Source organism: Sminthopsis crassicaudata, chromosome 1, assembly GCF_048593235.1.
Source record: "Sminthopsis crassicaudata isolate SCR6 chromosome 1, ASM4859323v1, whole genome shotgun sequence".
NCBI lineage: Eukaryota > Metazoa > Chordata > Mammalia > Dasyuromorphia > Dasyuridae > Sminthopsis > Sminthopsis crassicaudata.
The window spans coordinates 329258885-329281240 of NC_133617.1; the positions used below are offsets into that span (position 1 = coordinate 329258885).

Sequence of the window (22356 nt, forward strand, 5' to 3'; positions counted from 1 at the left end):
TCAACTTTGTACAAGCTGACATGTTACCTATTCTGTCCAGCTTCCCTCTGCTTTCTATACTATGAAAAAGTCTAAACCAAGAAAACCTGACAGTTAGGAAGCTAACTGTAAATTCTTTTCCTCAGCAAAATGCCTTTTAGAAAGGCATATTATAAAGAAAAGATGAAAAAGCAAATGACCTTGTGATCTCAATGATCAAAACTGTATCTTATTCTTGCAAAGGAAAAATGCATTATGTTAGTTCTTACTGGTGAGTCTATAGTTTGGGGAATTAAACACCCACAGAGCATTGAAGTAAAAATGAAGCAACATTAAATCTACTTGAGATAGTTCCAGGTGAAGCAACAACTATTCATGCAAAAACTGTTTTTAGAGACATTTGTATCTTAAGTATTCCAACACATATAGACAGTTTGTTTCCTACATTAAATTGGAACATTAATGAACATCTAAAAAAAAATAAACTATAAGTGACCCCTCCTTTATAGTCATTCTGCATTCATTATGTGTATGTGCATTCATATATCATGTATGTGTCTGTATATATGTTTAAAACAGAAAGGGCAGAGAAAAAAAGAGGGAGAGAGAAATGACATAGATATGTCATGAATTATTATTCACTGAATTTTTTCCAAGTCCCTTTAAGCCAAGTAATTAATTTAGAAGATATATAATATCCTTTTTCTCATAACAATTATGACATTTATAAAAGTTATGATTAGACTATAATTTATTACATATACTTTTGAAAAAGATTATAAACATTTTTCCCTCCCCAGTACCTTACAAATAGTAGGCACTTTATAACAGAAAGTAAGATACTAATGTGGCCTAACAGTTCTTATGTTAAATATATCTCTAGGAAGTCACAGAACATGACTTCATCTATTTTGTTTTGGTAACTGATAGGCAATAAAGTGATCAAAAGAATAGTTGAGAACATTGGATTACAGATATGAATTTCAATTTAATATTAAATTAAATAGGAACTAACAAAAATGACAATTTGCTAAAGTGCTAAAATATTTTTGAATAATAATCAAATAGCTAATAAAAATAAAGAAACAAAAAAATAAACACACACAAAAATACTCCATCCAGCCAAACTGCAACTAAATTAACAGTATGAGCTGTATCAGATCTAAAACTGTATTATAAAGTAGCAGTCATCAAAAGCATTTGGTACTAAGAAAAAGAATGGACAATCAGTGAAATAGATTAGGTTCACAAGACACACTAATCAATGACTATAGTAATCTAGTGTTTGTTGAATTCAAATAGCCCAGCTGCTGGGATAAGAACTCATTATTTGACAAAAATTGCTGGGAAAATTGGAAATTAGTATGGCAGAAACTAGATATTGATCCACATCTAACACCCTATACCAAGATAAGGTCGAAATGGGTTCATGATTTAGACATAAAGAATGATAAACAAATTATTAGATAAGATAAGTCTACCTCTCAGATCTGTGCAGAAGAAAGGGATCTGTGGCCAAAGAAGAACTAGAGTGCATTATGGAATGCAAAACCGGATAATTTAGATTAAATTAAGCTAAAAAGCTTTTGTACAAACAAAACTAATGTAGACAAGATTAAAAAGGAAGCAGTAAACTGGGGGGAAAAATTTATATCCAAGAGGACTGATAAAGACATCATTTCTAAAATATATAGATAACTAACTCAAATTTATAAGAATATAAGCCATTCTCCTTCAATTGATAAATGGTCAAAAGATATGAAAAGACAATTTTTAGTTGAAAAAATTAAACCATTTCTAGTCAAATGAAAAAAATGTTCTTATCACTATTGATCAGAGAAATGTAAAATAAGATAACTCTGAGGTACCACCTCACACCTCTCAGATTGACTAAAATGATGGGAAGGAATAAAGATGAATGCTATTGGGGATGTGGGATAACTGGGACACTAATACATTGTCAGTGGAGTTGTATATACCCTTTGATCCATCAGTGCCTCTTGTGAGTCTGAATCTCAAAGAGATCACAAAAAGGGGAAAAGGACCAATATGTGCAAAAATATTTGCGGCAGCCTTTTTTTGTAGTGGCAAAGAACTGAAAACTGAGTGTATGACCATCAGTTGGAGAAGGGGCTGAACAAGTTAAGGTATATGAATCTTACAGAATATTATTGTTCTACAAGAAATGATCAACAAGATTATTTCAGAGAGTCCTAGAGAGACATTAACTGATGCTAAGTGAAATGAGCAGAACCAGGAGATCATTGTACTCAGCAACAAGATTATACAATGATCAATTCTGATGGATGTGGCTCTTTTCAATAGAGAGGTGATTCAGGCCAGTTCCAGTGATCTAGTGATGGAGAGAGCCATCTGCACCCAGAGAAAGGATTGTGAGGACTGAGTGTGAATCACAATGTAGTATTTTCATTTTTTTTTCCTTTTTTGATCTGATTTTTCTTGTGCAGCATAATTGTACAAATATATATGGGAATTGAATGTGTTTAACATATATTGGATAGCTTGCTGCCTGGGGGAGGGGTAGGAGGAAAGGAGAAAAAAATTTGAAACAAGATTTTTCAGGGGTGAAAGTTTAAAACTATGCATCTATTTCAAAAGTAAAAAAACTTTTTAAAAATAAAATAAAAAATATTTATTAGGCAAAAAAAATTAACAGTATGGATGTTAGTCATGTGACCTAGTTACTGGTTGTAATTTAAGTTCAAAGATCTTTGTCTAAGTAAATTATTTTTTAAAACTATCTGGGCATTTCTCACAATAAAGATCATGTCAATGTCAATGATATTTTCTTAATTCTTTCAAACTTCAACACCTGAAGTCAAAAAAAGACAAATATATATATATGAGAGGGGCCACATTTGAACTCAGATCCTCCTGACTTGAGCACCACCTAGCTGACCCCAAAAGCAATATTTTTAAGAGTAAACTTTAGAAAAAAATTTGTATAAGCCAAGTAAAATTGGAATTTGCAAATTCTTAAATCAAACTAATACTTTCTTCTTATGTACTACCTTTCAAAATATTACCAATATTATAATGATATGATAATAGCTAGCCTTCCTCTTCTTCCTCTCAAAATGCCAAAAACCATTCTTGTACATAGAAACTGATATTAAAGAGAAAATAGCAAAGAAAGTATGAGATTGCACCCTTGGTAATACTGGTCACAATAGGGACTAGATGAGAAAATGAGATCAATGAAAATCCATCTCCACTACTAGAAAAATTATTTAAAAGACAATCTATACTGACTATAGATAGGAGTTTTATCATAGCTGGTATAGTATATAGTGCTCTGAAAGATGCTTTATATAAATCAAATCATTTATCTTTTGAGATGAGAACAAGAAGTTTCAATTATTCCAATGTAGAAGAAATACTAATACACAGCTAAGAAATGAGCAGATGCAATGACATAGCTATATAGTACCTAAGAGCCTCTCCACCCACTGTGTTAAACTGTCTTAAAAACAAGGCTTGGCAGCTTCTCTTCACTTTCTTTCTCTTTTTTCCTATGTACATCCCTATCAAAAATATCTCATTTATTTGTTAATTTAAGAGGGCCGACATTTCAACCAGCAAATTTTTACCAAGAATTTGAGGCAGGTGGGAGCAAGCCAGTGAAAATTCAACATGCCTCAATTTCAAAGAAATGTCTATGGTTAAGTTAAAAGTAGAATAATTTTTAATGAGGTAAGAAGAGAGAAGACATAAAACAACAAATTATAGGGCTCTTAATGTGAGGAGAAATATTTGCTATACTTTGGAATCCTGGGTGGTGGTGAGGAAATAAAACTTCATTTTACTCAGTACAGTTTTCCTTGGAATAGCATGAAATTTATAATGAAAATGATGGAATCCACTTTTCATTCACTGTTTTAAGATCACTCCATAACCTTAATGTATTACATATTTTGTACACTAAAGTGTAAATAAAAAGATACATACACAATAACAGATCCTGTTGTCAGAATTACAAAACAATCATAATCAGGCCTCCAGTGAGTTGCCTAAATCTTTTAACAGCCTCAGTTTCCTCATTTGGAAAAGGAGAAGGTTAGATTTTACATATATTTAAAATTCCTTGAAACTTTATATCTACTTTCTGATAATCTTACCTATATCTGTGGCTTTTGCAGAAGCAGTCTCCCAGTCCTAAATGTTCATTCCTTCATCTATACTTCTTGGGATGCCTAGCTTTCTTCAGGGTTCCATCCGATCAATGTCTACTATAAAAGGCCTTTCCTGAGCCCACCAGTCACTTCCTCTTTCAAAAAAAAATTACCTTATTGATATTATATCTATACTTATAAACATAATGTTTAAACATATAGTTGTTGTTTAAGAAATATTTATTGACTGATTTATTATAAGCATGTATATGTCTTCTTAGTTAGATTACAAGGTGCTTGAAAGTAGGTCCTTTTTCACTAATACATTGTTGGTGGAGTTGTGAAACAATCTAACCATTCTGGAGAGCAATTTGGAACTATGCCCAAAAAGTTATCAAATTGTGCATACCCTTTGATCCAGCATTGCTGCTATTGGGCTTATATCCCAAAGAAATACTAAGGAGGAGAAAGGGACCTGTATGTACCAAAATGTTTATGGCAGCTCTTTTCGTAGTGGCTAGAAACTGGAAAATGAATGGATGTCCATCAATTGGAGAATGGTTGGGTAAATTATGGTATATGAAGGTTATGGAATATTATTGCTCTGTAAGAAATGACCAGCAGGAGGAATACAGAGAGGCTTGGAGAGACTTACATGAACTGATGCTGAGTGAAATGAATAGAACCAGAAGATCTCTGTACACTTCAATGTTGTATGAAGATGTATTCTGATGGAAGTGAATATCTTCAACATAAAGAAGATCCATCTCACTTCCAGTTGATCAATGATGGCCAGAAACAACTATACCCAGAGAAGGAACACTGGGAAGTGAATATAAATTGTTAGCACTACTGTCTATCTACCCAGGTTACTTACATCTTTTGAATCTAACACTTAATGTGCAACAAGAAAATGGTATTTACATACATATATTGTATCTAGGTTATATTGTAACATATGTAAAATGTATGGGATTGCCTATCATCAAGGGGAGGGAGTAGAGGGAGGGAGGGGATAATTTGGAAAAATGAATACAAGGGATAATGTTATTTAAAAAAATTACTCATGCATATATTGTCAAAAAAAACTATAAATAAAATAAATAAATAAATAAATAAAAAGAAAGTAGGTCCTTTTTTATTTTTTATTTTGATTTACTAAGAAGAGTGCCTGTAGCATAGATAATGCTTTAATAATGTTTTCTGGTTGATTGATTAGATTATATGCGTCTAGGGATGGGAAGGAAATGTCTTTAGACAATGTTAATGTCCCTTTCCAATGAAACTTTCACCTCCATAAATAAGGGAAAGACTTTATTAGTCTTGCCATAAGGAGAAGTATTAATTAAGAAATTTAAGGGATTGGGAGTAAATAACTAACATTAGGAGTAAAAAGTCTAGTGGAAAGAGTATTAGATTTGGAGACAAGGTACTTGAAACTAAAACCTGATACTATTTCTAAGTGACCTTAAACAAGTCACTTTACCCACTTTGGTCTTTGTTTCCTCAACTGTAAAATTAGAGGATCAAACTATATTATTTCTTTTTTGTTGTTGTTCCAATTTTTTATTATAATTTTTTTTCACAGTATATATGCATGAGTAATTTTTTTTTTTATAATATTATCCCTTGTATTCATTTTTCCAAATTATCCCCTCCCTCCCTCTACTCCCTCCCCTTGATGACAGGCAATCCCATACATTTTACATATGTTACAATATAACCTAGATACAATATATGTGTGTAAATACCATTTTCTTGTTGCACATTAAGTATTAGATTCCGAAGGTATAAGTAACCTGGGTAGATAGACAGTAGTGCTAACAATTTACATTCACTTCCCAGTGTTCCTTCTCTGGGTGTAGTTGTTTCTGTCCATCATTGATCAACTGGGAGTGAGTTGGATCTCCTTTATGTTGAAGATAACCACTTCCATCAGAATATATCTTCACAGAGTATTGTTGTTGAAGTGTATAGTGATCTTCTGGTTCTGCTCATTTCACTCAGCATCAGTTCATGTAAGTCTCTCCAAGCCTCTCTATATTCCTCCTGCTGGTCATTTCTTACAGAGCAATAATATTCCATAACCTTCATATACCATAATTTACCCCAACCATTCTCCAATTGATAGACATCCATTCATCTTCCAGTTTCTAGCCACTACAAAAAGGGCTGCCACCAACATTTTGGCACATACAGGTCCCTTTCCCCTTCTTAGTATTTCTTTGGGATATAAGCCCAATAGCAGCAATGCTGGATCAAAGGGTATGCATAGTTTGATAACTTTTTGGGCATAGTTCCAAATTGCTCTCCAGAACGGCTGGATTCTTTCACAACTCCACCAGCAATGTATTAGTAAACTATATTATGTCTAAGGTCTAAAGTAGATCCTTTACCCCATAGGTTCAAAAATATTGATTTTCCCTCCTTTTTTATTTATATTGCACTTCATTATGGTCTTTTTTTTTTAGTAGCCCATTTGACAAAAAAGATATGATAAAGTTAGTGTCTTGTGGTGGGAACCATATCTTACAAACCCACAAGCAGATCTTGTGGAAATAATTCTTGGTTATTCCCATACGAAGGTTTATATTGCATCAAAAAAGATAAAGGACAGGAAGGAGAAGAAAGAAGATTGAAAGCACATAACACTATGATCCCATGAATAATATTTGTAAAGAGTTTAATAGAGTAGAACATAATAGGTAGTTAATAAACGCTTATTCCTTTCTTTTTCTTTTCTATACCTGCTCAGTTCCGCTGGTAATAGAACTATCACGTTTCAATATGTTATATGAAATTTTGATCACTTGATTTTATTTCTTCAGAAGGAAAAAGATTAGCCATAATCTGCTTGACCAGTTATCTTACACACACACATACATACACACACACACACACACACACACACACACACACACACACGCCCTTCAAAGTTTTCTAGGACACTGAGTTATAACTATTAACAATAGCATTTAGCTATTACACAACTACTCTACTACAAAAATAAACAATTGCTTGTATTTTAGTAGTGATTTATGATTAAAAAGTGTCTTTACATATAATCATCTCATTTTATTCTCATAGCAATCCTATGAGATAGCTAGTGCAAGCATTAACCCCATTTTACAGATGAAGTAACTGATTCTCTGAAAGATTAGCCTTAGGTCACATTGCTAGTGAGTGACAACCCATGGATGCCTCATGCAACATCCAATTTTTTTTCCACTGTATCTTAATACTCCATATTCATCATCATTATTGAGAGATTAAAAAGTGATGTATATCTGAGAGGGAAACAAAACATATGGGCTGGTCTTATACAGAGAAAACAAAGAATAACTAAGCCTAAGAAAAATCAAGGGACCTAGCAGAAGCATATTAAAGGTTCTTCCTACTGTTCTTGTGTTTGGTTGGTTTGTTACTTGATTTTTATAAGATATTATGATAAAAAGTCATGTGAAAAGCTAAGGATGGATGGTAATCTACTCATAGAGAAGAATACTCACCATCTTGTCAGCAACAACTTTTATCTGTTCCCTTCCCTCCACCCACATAAGTGCTGGCCCTCATCACTATTCTCAAATGAGCAACTGGGTGGTGAAATGAATAGAGTATCTAAGTTCAAATTTGACCTCAAGTATGTATTAGCTATTTGTCTGGGCAAGTCATTTTATCTCTGCTTGCCTCCATTTCTTCATCTGAAAAATGGGGATAATAATAGCACCTACCTTCTAGGGTTGTTGTGGTGGCCAAATTGGATAATAATTGTAAAGTTTTACACATAGTAAGTGCTGGTATAAATGTTAACTGCTATTATTATTATTATTAATTGTCAGCAACAGCATTACTTCTAACTTAGTCTATTGAAATAATCTTGTAATTGACTTCTCTGTTTCAAGTCTTCCATCACTCTAATACATCCTCTAAAAAACAACTGCCAGACTGATTTTGAAAAAGTTAAAGCCTAATCATGTCATTCTCCTCAATAAAATATTGACTCTGGAATACATAAACCACATACACCTATTTGGCATTTAAAATGCTTCACAATTTGACCATAAACTACCTGCCAATTTAATTGTATATTATTTTGTTTCACACATTCTACATTTAATGAAACTTGGTCTTTCTCTTGCTTAAATATGGCAGTTTACCCATCTCTCTTTGCTTTTGCACTGTTTATTTCTTAAGACTAGAATACACTCCTTAGATTCTCCAGGATCCTTCAAGATTCAACTCAAAGGCTGTATTATACATGAGGACTTTTCCAGCAGTTTCCAATGCTGCTGTGCACCTAATCATCTTGCAACTTAGAAAATATACATCATACATGTACATGTATACACATATATACATATGGTGTGTCTTAAGTCTTAGGGTAGTTTTAAGCTGTTAAATCTCAAAATTCCTCTAAGATTATTGGGACTATATACACACGGGGTATATGTATATAAATATATATGTACATATTTACATACATACATATAAATATATGTAGATGTGTGCATATCAACAGAAGCTAAATTCTTTGAAAGCATGATCAGATTCATTTTTTGTCTCTTATGTCCCCATATTCTAGCATAACCATTGGGAATTAGTGTCACTTAATAAATGTTTGTGGATTGATACGACCAGATCACAGATTCACCAAAGTAAAACTATTAACCTAAACAAATTCTACACAATTAATTAGAAACCAGAATTTCTGTTTTAAATATTCTGGTTAAATTCAACTAAATGCTTGTATTTTAGAAATCCACAATGAAATCCTTCACTTAAACTACTCACTATAAGGAAATTGTCCTTGTTAAAAATAACATAACAGTACAATTTAGCTAACTGAACTGATATATAAAAGAAAAGAATTGCATAAAAGTCATCATATTAACACAATCTTACTCTCTAGGACCTACAAGAAATTAGGACAAGCTCAAATGATATTGAATGTAAGAAAACAATTCTAAAATAAAAATGATTAATTAATTCTATCATCATGCTGCTCTATTAATTTAAAGTCATCAATGTAGTAAGAATTGGTGAAAATTCTCCAGGCCATTTTTTAAGTAAAATGGCCATTTTGTGGGTGAAGATATTTTTTTAATTCTATTGGAAATTATGTTGTAAAATATATCTCAATTATTTGTTTGCTAAAATGCCAAATGCAACTTCAACTTTAAAGATTCTTACTAAGAATGTTTGTTGAAACGTGCATGTTTATGCCACTATTCTAGTCAAGCAAAACCTTGTTTTTAACAGTTGTATACAATTTCAAAATAACTGTCAAAGCTATTACACATTTTACCTTAAACATCTGAAAAGTTAAATAAACTGATCTAAAGAAAAATAAACTTTTAAAAAATGTATATCTTCAAAGTTTTATACATTAAGCAATAAAAATACAAACTAATGTACAGGATAACAGGCAAATCAGAACAAATTAAATTTTCCAAAGTAAATATCATTTCTTTACTCAACACATCTCTCTCCATAGTTTGTGAATGTCCCAATGATTATTAAGCTAAGAATTAAACATAAACAACTAGATGTCAATTTTACATATACAGGTACACATTTCATGATCACTCTCCATTTCCACCCTTTTTCACAAAAATGTACATAACTGGCAGTCAATATTTTAAGCACATTAAGTATGCACATCATTCATATGAATTTGGTGACATAAAAACAGCTAAGTTTTTATCTGTTAAGTCTATGACATTACAATTCTATGATTCTTAACAAATGACTGACCCAAGATACATATATTATTCCCCTAAGGAAAAAAAATGTATATAGCAAAAACTCCAATCCCTCCCCCTCAAATTTTCAAGTGCTATACTTTCAAATATAAATTTTCCCCCAAATCTTAATGATTGCATTCCTGTCTATGGTCTGTCACATTGCTTTAAGTCAAGCTTGAAACAGTACATTTTAAGGCTTATGCATTAATCCTCAAAACAGGAGATAAACTAGGTACTCTTGGGGAATGAAGAAACCAACCAATATATACATATATGTGTGTGTATGTGTATATATACACAAATACATATATGTATATGTATATGTGTGTGTGTGTATGTAGTAGTAGCAGTAATAGTAGTAGAAGTAGCATCTGATCTCTATCTACTTAGATCCAAAAGGATATAACCTGACAAAAGGGGGAAAAATTATTCTGCTTAGGTATAAAGGACAAAAAGGTAAGGTTAAAGGTCAAAAGATCTGGTGTTAAAAGAAGTTTCAGCTCTATACAGGGAATAACTTTCTAGACATTCAATTATTTAATTTTTTAAAAAAGTGATTAAACTGCTCCAATATGCTTCTATATCCTCCTTTTGTTAGGCACTAAGGAGACAATGAATGGATTAGTGTAATAGACCCCAGTTTAAGGGATCTTAAATTCTACTGAGGATGCATATACAATTAAATTTAAAGAATATGTGAAGTAATTTCTGAGAGCTCAGGAATAGAGCACTAACAATTCCAAAGAGCTATAAAGGCTTCCTGGAGGAGGTGTCACCACATCTTAGCAGATGAAATAATTCTTTTACAATACTAAATTCCCAGGTGCCAAGAGTCTTTAGACTGAGGACAGATTGATTTAGAGAATTTCTGTAAAAGGAACTTTTGCATGGTATAAGTGATTGAACTAGATGACCTCTGGAGGTCCTTGCAACTCTAAATTCTATAACAAAATGAACTCATACCATACACTAGTATAAAAACTCTAATCAGGATTCATCTACTACTTTAGTTACACTTGAGGCTATCAGATTTGGTATTATTTTGCTCTTCAGTCCACTTAGAATAAATAGAAAAACCAAAGAAGATACTTTGTATACATTTTCTTAATCTAGAAAAAGTTAATGTTAAAACCAAAATGCCTTTATTTCAACCCTGAAACAAGAGAAAAGCAAAATTCTTAGAGAAGATCAATAAAGACTATCAGAATGCCTGTCCTGCAAGGATAGCTACTCCTCCCAGGAAGAGAATGCTTACTGGGAAAAATTACATGAATTTCATATCTGCACTTAATGGAAATATATGCTGCCAAGAAAACCAATGCATGGTTCATTCACCTAGTCACAGCCAACACAAAGCAATCTGAATCTAGAAACCATTCTTTCAGACCCAAATCTTTATGATTAAGATTGTTTATGGCAATGTAGGTTCCAGAAATTTACTAATTTACCAACAAAGTGGAATTTTGCTCAATATAAATCTTTTTTCTAATATACTCTCTCTACTGACCTTATTAATTGGAGAACACAAGCATGAATAATCAAAACAACCAGTTAGTCAAAACTAATTGATATTATATTAAGAGTCACAGAACCATAGAGCCATGAGAGTAGGCTTTGTAATGTATATTTATACATAGATTTGAATATGTTTAACTCATCTAAAAAATCACTTATTCAAATAATGATTTGTGAAGACAAAAGTAACACGGGAAAAACTGTCCTTTTCCCTTGTTTTGTCTACTTTAACTCATTTCCAAAACTGTTCTATGAAAATTGCTTTTTAAAATTTTCAGATTAATACACAGTTTACATTTTCTCAAAATTTCTTAAAGGGACGGTAAGATTTCAAAGATCTTTTCAGCATACATTGTGGAGGCAGTAGTACTATGAAATTAGAAAGAAACACAAAAAGTATTTTAGTAGATTTTAACTTCAGAATAAGATTATCCATAATTAAGAATGAACTGTATTTAAGACTACTGATCACCCTCAAAAACAGGAAAACTTAAAAACTTTATTCTGCTACTTTAGTTTCTATTTAACTAATTTCATGAGTGAAATAAAATCTGTGGCTGTCAGATGCTGCGTTGAGTAAGATGTCAATAGTAGAGGAAATGTTACTAAAAGGACAGAGTAAATTGTTGTGCCTGAATGATTAGCATTTATACAGCATTTACAAGTTTGTAATTCCTAATACAATCCTGGGAGGTGAGTGCTAAGTTCTATCCATCCTGTTCTATAGGTGTCTCAAATTCAAGTCAAAGGATTTCAGAGTCAGGTTGCTTCACTACCTTATTGAAGATGAGAAAAAGAAAAGAGGGAGAATACTTTATAAATGCTAGTTGAATCTGGCATTTTTTACTCTCTCAACATTTTGTTTTTCTTTTTCCTTTAGAGCAAAAGCCTACCCCACATTGTTTAGGACAGACAATACATGTTAGCCAGTATTCTTTCTCCTGCCTTAGCCATGTAAGCCATTGCTGGTAAAAAATGTTTTATTCAGACTCAATCCCCTTTATTTCTCCATAAAACAATAGATTATAGAATAGAAGGAAACAAACAAAAGGAAATTAAGTCCTAGAATCAGGTAACAAGCATTCATTGAAAGTAAAATACTGGGTTGTTCTTGACTAAGATGCCATTACAGACCTATCCATCATTGCTAAGATATGAACCCAGGGTCAGCTGTATAAAAATGACTGGTGTGTTAAGCCTTACCATTTTCAAAAACTGGGAAATTCACTGAGATTGAGTTTAAATGCTGACTCTGCCCCCTACTTCTTATATGACCACCAGCAACTAACCAGATATAGATCTCTGAATCTCAGTTTTCATAGGCATAAGATGAAGGGATTGGCGTATATCATGGGCTCTTGTCCCTTTACACAATTTTCTAACTTTACAATATTTTAATTAAAGAATTTATCTATCTCAGTCAGCTTAGCTTATCAAGATTCAGTCTGATAGGAGATAAAGAGTACAATTCCAAAAAACACTCTTCTTTGTTAAACCTACAAATGGCGTATCTTTCAAATTGATTTGTTTTCTATAATATAAAAAATCATTTCTCATATTTAATGGCTTTGATTCTAAAGGGTGGCTCATAAAAGCAATTAACTTATAATTAATAAAAAACTAATTCATTATATCAACTCTTAAAGAAGGATATTTATTTTAGCATTTTAATTTTTGGAGGGGAAATAAATTCCCATTAACAGAAGAAACTTGATTAGGCCATAAAGTATGGCTAATGATTAGGAATTTGATTATCGTCCTGACAATGATAACAAATAAAATCCCATTTTCTAAATGTAAAACTTGTAAACATAACATAATAATAGAAATGAACAGTCCAGATATGATAATAAAATATCTTTCACTATCAGAAACAGTAAAAATAATTCACTAATATGTTTAAAAGCATCTTCTGATTTACAGAATTTTACTATATGACATAGAATATATTTTATTTTCTACAATATACTCTTTGTAACCACTATTTTATCAGATAAACTACCTATGAGTAGTTAAATTACAAGATGGACATAGGGAGGGAACAAGTATTTATATAGGTCCCACTATGTGCCAGGCACTTTGCCAAATGTTTTACAAATATTATCTCATCTGATAGAGGCAAAATAATATTCCATGTCAATAGAACAGTTTAAAAGGTTTCAATTAAGTTTCTTTCAATAAGCAGTAAGTCACTTTGATTTCTTAAAAGTCATTTATTTTAAAAATAAGTCACTTGTAGAATTATTTTTGGATGATATTTCCTTTTTTTTAAATTGAGTGAAACTGTATCACCTCAATAAAATATACCTTGCCCTATCAAAGTACATTTCCTTTAATCTGTTTGTATCTTTCTTAAAATATTGAGGCTAACAAAGAAATACTTACTATTTTCCCCCCATAAAATACATAGATCTAGTTAGATCATTCACAGTGACAACTCAAAGGAAGAAAAGAAATCACTCTCCTAACATAAGATGACAGGTTAAACATATTCATAAGTTTGGCAAGTTTAAGATAGACTATGAAAATGGTATTAAAAGCATAGATGCGGATAAAAGTGTCATTCTCAGAATAAGTTATGAACAAAAGCATAAAATTAATAATTTTAAAAAACTTATTGGGACTTCCCTTATGTATTCTATGAAACTTTGTCATATTTTATTCTTGTTTGGAAGGCCAGGGACTACAACCAAGTGACAAGACCAAGAACCAATGGAAAGAGAAATGTACTGCAGTGACCCAGTGACATTTCAGGACTGACACAAAACCTTTCTGTTCTCTCTTTTGATGCCAACCTAAAAACATATTAGCAGGTTAAAAATAATGCATTTACGTAAGCACATCACCCTTTTAAAGTCCTGTATGCTTAAATAGTAGGTCATGAAAAACTGATTTATTACCACAAGTATAAATCACAAAAATAGATTGGCGATAAAAATTATGAGTCCCAATGGAGTTTAGAACTAATGGAAGCAAATTACTGGACACAAGAGGCAGTGTAGCATAGTGGGTAAAAGCACTAGACTATAGAAGTCTTTAGATTTGGGTCATTATATTGGTTCCACTACCAACTAGCAACATAACTTGGGCAAATCATTTAATCTTTCTGAGATAATAGCTTTTTTCACCTGAAAAAGATTAGATTAAAAATGTTGTTCAGGTATAACATTTTATGATCCATTCTGCTACCTATGGTGATTTGTTTGTTTTGTTCTTTGTGGTTTCCCCCCTTAACATTAGATGTGCAAAAATAATTCTTAACCAATTTTGGGGGGTTATTGGTAAAATATAATTAAAACATGGATACAAGTGCAAAAAAAAAAAAAAAATACAAAAGTTCCATAGTGGTGGCATAAATTCTGACCTAACTGAAGTAAAGAAGTCATCATTTTGTGGAATTCTTACCAATTAAATAAAAAAAAAAAAGTCTGGATCATTGCCTGAGTTCAAGAACTGAGATGAGGGAATGATGGAGAAAATAGGAGTAAGGAAGAGTATAAAAATTATGGATGAGCCAGAGGGAGAGACCACTAGCAGGTAAAAGTTCCTGTGGTAGAAGGTGGAGCACAACCTTGAAATTATTATTTTTAGCCTAAATGTTTTCATAACTACCAACTTATAAATGTTGGACCTTGAAAATATTAGAAAACACACACACACACCCAACAACACACACACAACTACTCCCCACCAAGAATCCATTCTCCCCAATCAAGTATTTGTATCTTAGAAAGGCACTTCAGAACTCAGACGACAATTTACTGCTGGAATGCAAGAATATCTCTGAATCTCTTGCTTACCAGCCTCCTTCATGTTTGATCTTTAAGATACCTTCCAGCTCTAAATTTTATGATCCTATGATCTCCATGGCAGATTAAAGTCAACTCATTTGTGCTATCCCCCCAAAAAAACCCACATCCCTCTAATTCCTCCTAGTTATTCTAATATAAACTGATAGCTCTCCTAACTCTGATCAGATACCACTCTTCTAGATGCTAGATCAAAAGATCTAGGTCATTAGTACAGAGTTAAATTGTTATCTTTACTAAGAAAGAAGAGCAAAGAAGCTTCAATGATGTAGAATCAGACTGCAACAGGGCAATGGCTTCCTACTTGTAACTCAAACCTACTTTGGCTCCTGGACCAAGTCATACACCTAGTCCCCAAGGGAATGCAGGAAGCATGCAAATATGTTGAGCATCTGGTTCAACTCAGGGATAGGATTGAACAAAAAAGGGAGACATAGAGAAACAGAGACAGACTACAAAGGAAGAGAGTAAACAAGAAACCCTAATATGCATCAGATTATTTTGGGGTCACCTAGACACTGCTTTTATGGATTATTCAGACCTAATCACTTGGTCTCCTTACTATCTATAGTAGAGTTATAATTTAGTCTTTTTTTGGTAGCCCCCAAATTTCATCTTTAGGTCATAAAAGAATTTCTAATGGACAACCATTAAATACAACACACAGAATCTGTTCTGTGACAGGTGGCAGTGGTGGGGTAAAAAAGGCAGGATAGAATTTAGCTTACTTAGGGGAGTGAAATAAAACATTTTTTGATATAAAGAAAAATGACATGTTAGCCTAATAAAAACTATAAGGATTCTTCTGTACATTTTGCTTAAATATCGCATGTAAAAACCCTGCTTTCAACTTTACCTCAAAGATCAGAAGGGATAATCAGGGAGAAATCAAACCCAATTTGACACTGAAAAGCCAGCATGTATTCTAAAAACTGTCCTATTCGCGTTAGTCAAACAATCCTGCCTTTGAAAAAGAAAAAAAAAAAAGGGCACACGCCATATATCTTCTGTTATCTGTCTCTGTAGCTTGTACAGTAGATATAACTTCTGTCTCTGATTATCTTTCTGGAACTACCGAAGAAACCTAATAAATTGCTCCCTGTAACCCAGATTACTGAACTGATTTTACCAAATCTCTTGGGATTTGCTTTTAAAAGTCAACTGAGAAATATCAGTTCCTTTCCCTCCTGAAGCCATCTGCCTCCTGAGACCAGAAGTGCCTTTCTGGATCAAAGCAAAGCCCCTACCTCTTACCTCCTTCCATTTGGCTGCTTTCATGCAAGAGGTTCCCCCTCTGCCTGGTGAGCTCAGTCCCACATAGCATCAAACCACCATGCCTTCTCCATCAAAACTCACTTCTTTAACAACCTTTTCTTGAAAAGGCATCCCTTGTATAACTGCCCTTCCCTTCTTTCCTATGGTCCTCTGAGACCAATTCAATCATCACTTCTAGCCACTGGCGGCGATTTCTTCCTTAAACCCAAGTCATCAGAATCTCCCCCCACAACACACACACACACACACACACACACACACACCCAATTAAAGAGAGGAAGGTAAGAGCCTAGAGACAGGGACATAGCGATACCGACCTAGCCCGCCCGGTTCTCCTTCTTCGGGTTTCCAGCGGTGAGTCTGCATTTTCCTGGCCTCCTCTCCGCTTTGAAACAACGCATCCAAAACGAGAGCAGACTACCAGAGCTTATGCTGACCCCGCTGCCGCTACCCTCACCATCCCCCTCCTCCTCCTCTTCTTCCTCCTCCTCCTCTTCCTCTTTGGAAGAGTGCGTGAGCGGCTGGGGATAGAGAGGGAGTGGAGCTGCTGGGAGCAACGGGAGGAGGAGAAGGAGGGGCTGCCAAGGCCAGGCTCGCGCGGGATCTGGGGAGGAGTGGGAAGGAGGAGGAGCGGGGTGCAGAGGGAGGGGGGGCGGTAGTCACATCGAGCGCCTCAGCCCCTGTTGCTTGCTGCTGCTGCTGCGGTGGTGACAGAAGGGAACCCCCACCCCCTACCCACCGCGGCGTTGCGCTGCGCAGAGCATTCCAGGGCGTTGGGGCACTGGAGAATCCACCAGCGCTGCTTCTTAGTGTCTCTTCAAGCTACAAGCATTCTTCCTCGTCTTCCACCGCCCCCCAACCCTTCACATCAAGTAAGGGAAGGTTCCAATTTCTGCCAGTCTGTCCCACTCTCGGTTCAGCCTGCCTCCCCAGAGCAAGCGGTCCATTGCCTAGGGAATCCAAGCAGCTCTCACCGGCTCGAGGTGAGCAGCTGTTCCCTCTCTCCCTCCCGTCACCAGGACAAGGAAAGTCCCAAGAGAAGGGCCTGCTGTAAGAGGGAGGGTTCCATTTTCATGACGGCAGAAGGAGTCTGTCAAATGTTCCTCTTCTAAAAATCTACCCCGATTATACGTGACTCTGTAGCAACATTTGCCTCGCCATCGATTCCCAGGGAAAAAATATGGAAGAATTTTCCCACCGTTATGTTGACATTTTAAATACTAACTCATTTTTCAGTCTCCCATCTCCCCCCTACCCTTAAAATGTTCAGTAGGCCTGGATTAGTATTAACAAGCCATTGCTCTCAGTCCCAGTTTCTATCCTCGGCTGGTCCATACCTCTCTTTCCTTTCTCTAACCCATGTATACATTTAAAAAGCAATAGAAACAACAAAAACTACGAATATAAGAGAGTTTCAATGCAGACAGACTCTCACAATTTTATTCCTCCATTTTGACTGCTAAAAGTCATTTAAAAGGAATGAACAAAGCGCACTTCCCAGAAAGCTATTTAAATGTTAAGACAGTAAAACATAATGCCACCATCACACGGGCTCCTTACACACACCCATAATTTAGCTCAAATATAATCATAATTGTATGTAAGTAATAGGATATATACTGAATATTCAAATATTTTAAAAGGAATTTTAAAGAGCATTGAACTTGAGAATTACAGAAAGGCCTTCAGTTTGAATTCAGCTTAGCTACTTTCTATTTATAAACTTAGGCAAATCACTTAACCTCATGGAATCTCAATTTCCTTTTTTGTAAAACTAGACCAGGTGATGCACCAGATGACCTCTAATTTGATCCTCAAATTCCAGTTTGACTTTTAGGACATGACCTATGCTTCCTCTTTCCTTCTTCCCACCCCTATCCCATGGTAGGATTTAACAGCCATGATAAATTAGGAGAAAAGAACTTAACTGGGAACTAGGAAACCTGAATTTTAATCCCAGTTGTCAGTAACTTTCTGTGGAGCTTCAGGTAAGTCATTCAAAGTCTCTGAGTCTTCATGAGTCTTCATTAATAACAATAGGGTTTTGACAAAATGATCTCTAAAGTCTCTTATTTATTCAAAATGTTTATTCATAGAGGGTCATCTCTGAAGTCTTAAGATTCAAAATGGGCTGGGTTTGCTTTAGAGTAGACAGCAGGATTTACTCAGATTTTAGCCTTTTCTGGAACATGCATGACTATATACCAGATTACCATTTCCCTTAGTTCCCTCCCCTTCCTATCAACTTTGCCTCAGTCCAGACCTATTAAGCATGGAGGCCTCTGGGAGGATGTGGGGTTAGGGGAAAATCCTCTCACATATTGGCCTGAGAGCTGTTCCAGCTTCCAGTGACATGTGTGTCCACAGCCTGCCAAATGAGCCATCAGTGTTCCACTAGATAATCAGTAAAGTCACTGCTTCCTTTAGATGACATATGCTATATTTCATAACCACCTCCTTTTATTTAATAAGGCAAAAGGAATACATCCCAAATGTCACCTGTATGTTACCTCTATTTTAAAAGGCATTATTATCCTACTTTGATGAAAGGACTTCCCATTAGAAAAGAAGATGGTAAAGTTGAAAACCTCCTAAAGCCAGTAAAATGATCACTCATAATAGCGGCAACTCAATCGCCCCTCCACCTTTAGTTTATTAGGGAGTGTGAGGAGAAAAGAAACGTTTGTTTGCTTGTTTTTTTAAACAGCAATGGTCAAAAAGATTTACAAACACTAATGATGGCTTTGCCCCCTACTTGCTCCATGCAAGGCATATTTGAAAGACCTTCTTATTCTCTAATATACTCCCTCAAATCTTATTACAATAGAAAGGCAAAATGTACAGATGGCTCCTTTTACCTGTTAAAGGAATGAAGACAAACCCAAGATGAGAAAGGGGGGGGGGAGGAGGTCGAGGAAGAGGAGGGGGGCAGGGAGAGAGAGAATGTGAGAGAGACAGAGAGAGACAGAGAGAATGAGAGAATCTCATTGAGAGCCAGTGGGAAGCCGGCATGTTTCCCTACCTCCCAACCAGAAAAAGAGAGGGGGGTGGGGGGTGGAGCTCGTTTAAGGAAAGATCACATCATCGCCTTGGGGGAGGAGGGGGTGGCTCCAAGAGTGGCAACGTGTGTGTTGCACATCAATGCATTCTACTAGAGGAGAGCCACTCGGAGGGACACCTACACCCATCCAAAGGGAGAGTGGGAGGGGAGAAGAGAAGAGGGGGGCCGCCTCTTAGGCACCGGGAAGATAAGAAATCTTCAATTCAGATTTCTAGCTCCAGCCAGTCCCAAAGCTGCCAATCATGACCTTCCCTTCTTCCAAGACTCTGGTCCGCCCCCCACCCCATACACTTACACATCTGGCCACTTCATACCCTTTTTTGTGTTCACTGGGCACATTCTACTCAAATTCTACTCCGCACCCCACCCCCAAACGGCAGCAGCACAGTTGCTGTGTTTGCTCTGGCGGTCCCGGATTCCCCAGGTCCTCAGTCCCAGGGTAGCGAGTTCACTCACCGGATCTGAAAAACGCCGTGATGTCGGCCAAGTCCTTGGCTGCCTCTTCCGCCCCTTCACCTGCATTGCCTCCGCCGCCGGCGCTCGCGCTGGTGCTCGTGGGGGCAGTCGCCGAGGAAGAGGAGGAGGTGGCGGAGGCGGCGGCGGCAGGGTTAGCGCTGCTGCCGCTACCGCTGCCGCTCATGGCTGCGGCGGCGGCTCCTCCGGGCAAGACCCCTCCTTCCCTACCGCCCCTTTCCACCTCCTCCTCCTCCTCCTCCTCCTCCACCTCCACCTCCTCCTCTTCCTTCTCTTCCTCCTCCCCCCAGCGAGCTCGTCTCGGGATCCGGGGAGGAAGGTCCGCCCGCGCGAGGTCTTCTCTCCCAGTCCCTGCTTTGGCTCCCGGCTTCCCCTGGCCGAAGCTGTGGAGGCAAGGGCGGTAGCGGTCCGCGGCAGCTCAGCGCGGTTCTCCCGGGGCCGGCGGAGGAGGAGGTCGCGGAGAAGCGGCGGCCAGCTGCCCAGCCGGCAGGGAAAAGAAGCTGGAGTCTGCGCCGCGGCTGGCGGCGGCGGCTGCTCCCACAGTGATCACAGAGACATATAAGTGTATCCGACGGAGGGCACGTAGCTCGCTGGAGGACGAAGCCAGCAAGCGCTGCCCGCCAGCCTACCTTCCACCGAAGGGCCGGTTGGGGACCGGCAGGGGCTCCGCGGCGCCCGAGGGGAGGAGGCGGCAGCTCCAGACACACAATTGCAGAGGGGGAGGGGGAAGGGGGTGGGGAAAGGTGCACGGGAGAGGGGAGGGGAGGGGTGGGGAAGGGAAGGGGTGCTATTTGTGTAGCAGGAAAGGGGAGAAGGAGGAATCTGCCACTTCGTCAGGAATCAGAAACCCTAGTGGCGGCTGCTATCCTCCATCTTGATTTCAAATAGGGGAAGAAGGAGGGGGAGGGGAAATCACTGCCGAGGGAACAAGGGTAAAAGGAAAAGGGGGGTGGGAAGGTGGGGAGGGAGGGCTTCGGGAATTTCCGGCGAAGATCGCCTGGGAACCGGAGCTTGGACTCGGCTGGTAGGCGGAGCCGAGACGAGAGGAGGGGGAGGGGGTGGAGTCTGACTCCGAAGAGGTGGAGCGCCGCTCTAGCTCTAGCTGCAGTCTTTTATCGGGGGTCAGAAACTGGCAGCTGAGCTTGCCCCGCGGCTGAAGAGAGAAGACTAGGAGACGCGCGCGCGCCCAGCGGGTGCCGAAGTTGGGGCTGGAATCACTTCCTCCTCCTGTGAGAAAGGGAGCGTTGGGGTGTCAACTTCAAGGGAGTAAGCTGTAGATGGCAAAGAGAGGGAGCACTTGTATGAAATTCGAGAGGGGGGTCCTGTCTTCCTAGGGCGGACCACGCCTGCCCCCGTGAGGACGGAAGAAAAGTGACTTTTTTTTCCAGCCGCTGGGACCCTGGAGAGAGTGGGTCCTCTTTCCTTCCAAACACCCTTCCACCACCACCTTTTACAAAGTCAGACCCTCCCAACCTCTCATATTACCTCTTCAATATCCCTCTCCCCACTCCCATCTGCTAAATCGATGAGAAGCTAGTGAGGAAAATGGGGAGGTTCTAGGGGAAAATGGGAGGTGGGGGCTCTGTCTCCCTGTAAAAAAAAGTGGCGTCAGTGTCTGGCTGCAAATATTACTATGCTAGGTGACAACAGGAGGGGGAAGAGTGAAGTAATGGGGGGGAAGGGCAGGGAAAGTTTCTAATGGCAGAGAATAACGGTGAGGAGTCTAAACTTTAATTAGATGAACACTGATTTAGAAAATGATAGAAAGGCACCTTGAGGATGGAGAACAATATGGGAAATAAAAAACTGCGGAATTAGTGGTGCCTTAGCTTGACTGGGGTCAAGGCTCAATAATGTAAACAGAAATTTCTTCGATATTGGTGAGGGTGTATATGCAGATGTATGCATGTGTAAAACCAATTCTTTTTCTTTTTTCTATTTTTTTAAAATTAATTTTATAATTAAAACTTTTTTTTGACAGTACATATGCACGGGTAATGTTTTACAACATTATCCCTTGCACTCCCTTCTATTCCGAATTTTCTCCTCCTTCCCTCCACCCCCTCCCCTAGATGGCAGGCAGTCCCATACATGTTAAATGTGTTACAGTTTATCCTAGATACAATATATGTGTGCAGAAATGAATTTCTTGTTGCACAAGAAGAATTGGATTCAGAAGGTAAAAATAACCTGGGAAGAAAAACAAAAATGCAAACAGTTTACACTCATTTCCCAGTGTTCCTTTTCTGTGTGTACCTGATTCTGTCCATCATTGATCAATTGGAACTGAATTAGATCTTCTCTTTGTTGAAGATATCCACTTCCATCAGAATACATCCTCATACAGTATCATTGTTGAAGTGTAT

The 22356-nt window shown here is 37.2% G+C and overlaps 1 protein-coding gene across 3 annotated transcripts in view; it reads right to left on the reverse strand.

Annotated features, from left to right (window-relative positions):
* The window catches only part of LOC141549512 (triple functional domain protein-like), a 226307-nt gene extending 205379 nt beyond the window's left edge, over positions 1–20928 (reverse strand). Inside the window, exon 1 of one of the 3 annotated variants that reach the window (XM_074279116.1) lies at positions 19973–20928. In XM_074279116.1, coding sequence (XP_074135217.1) covers positions 19973–20156 — 184 coding nt within the window. In that variant the 5' untranslated portion in view covers positions 20157–20928. The other 2 variants (XM_074279117.1, XM_074279118.1) reach the window with 2 other exon arrangements.
* Positions 20929–22356: the final 1428 nt, after the last annotated feature.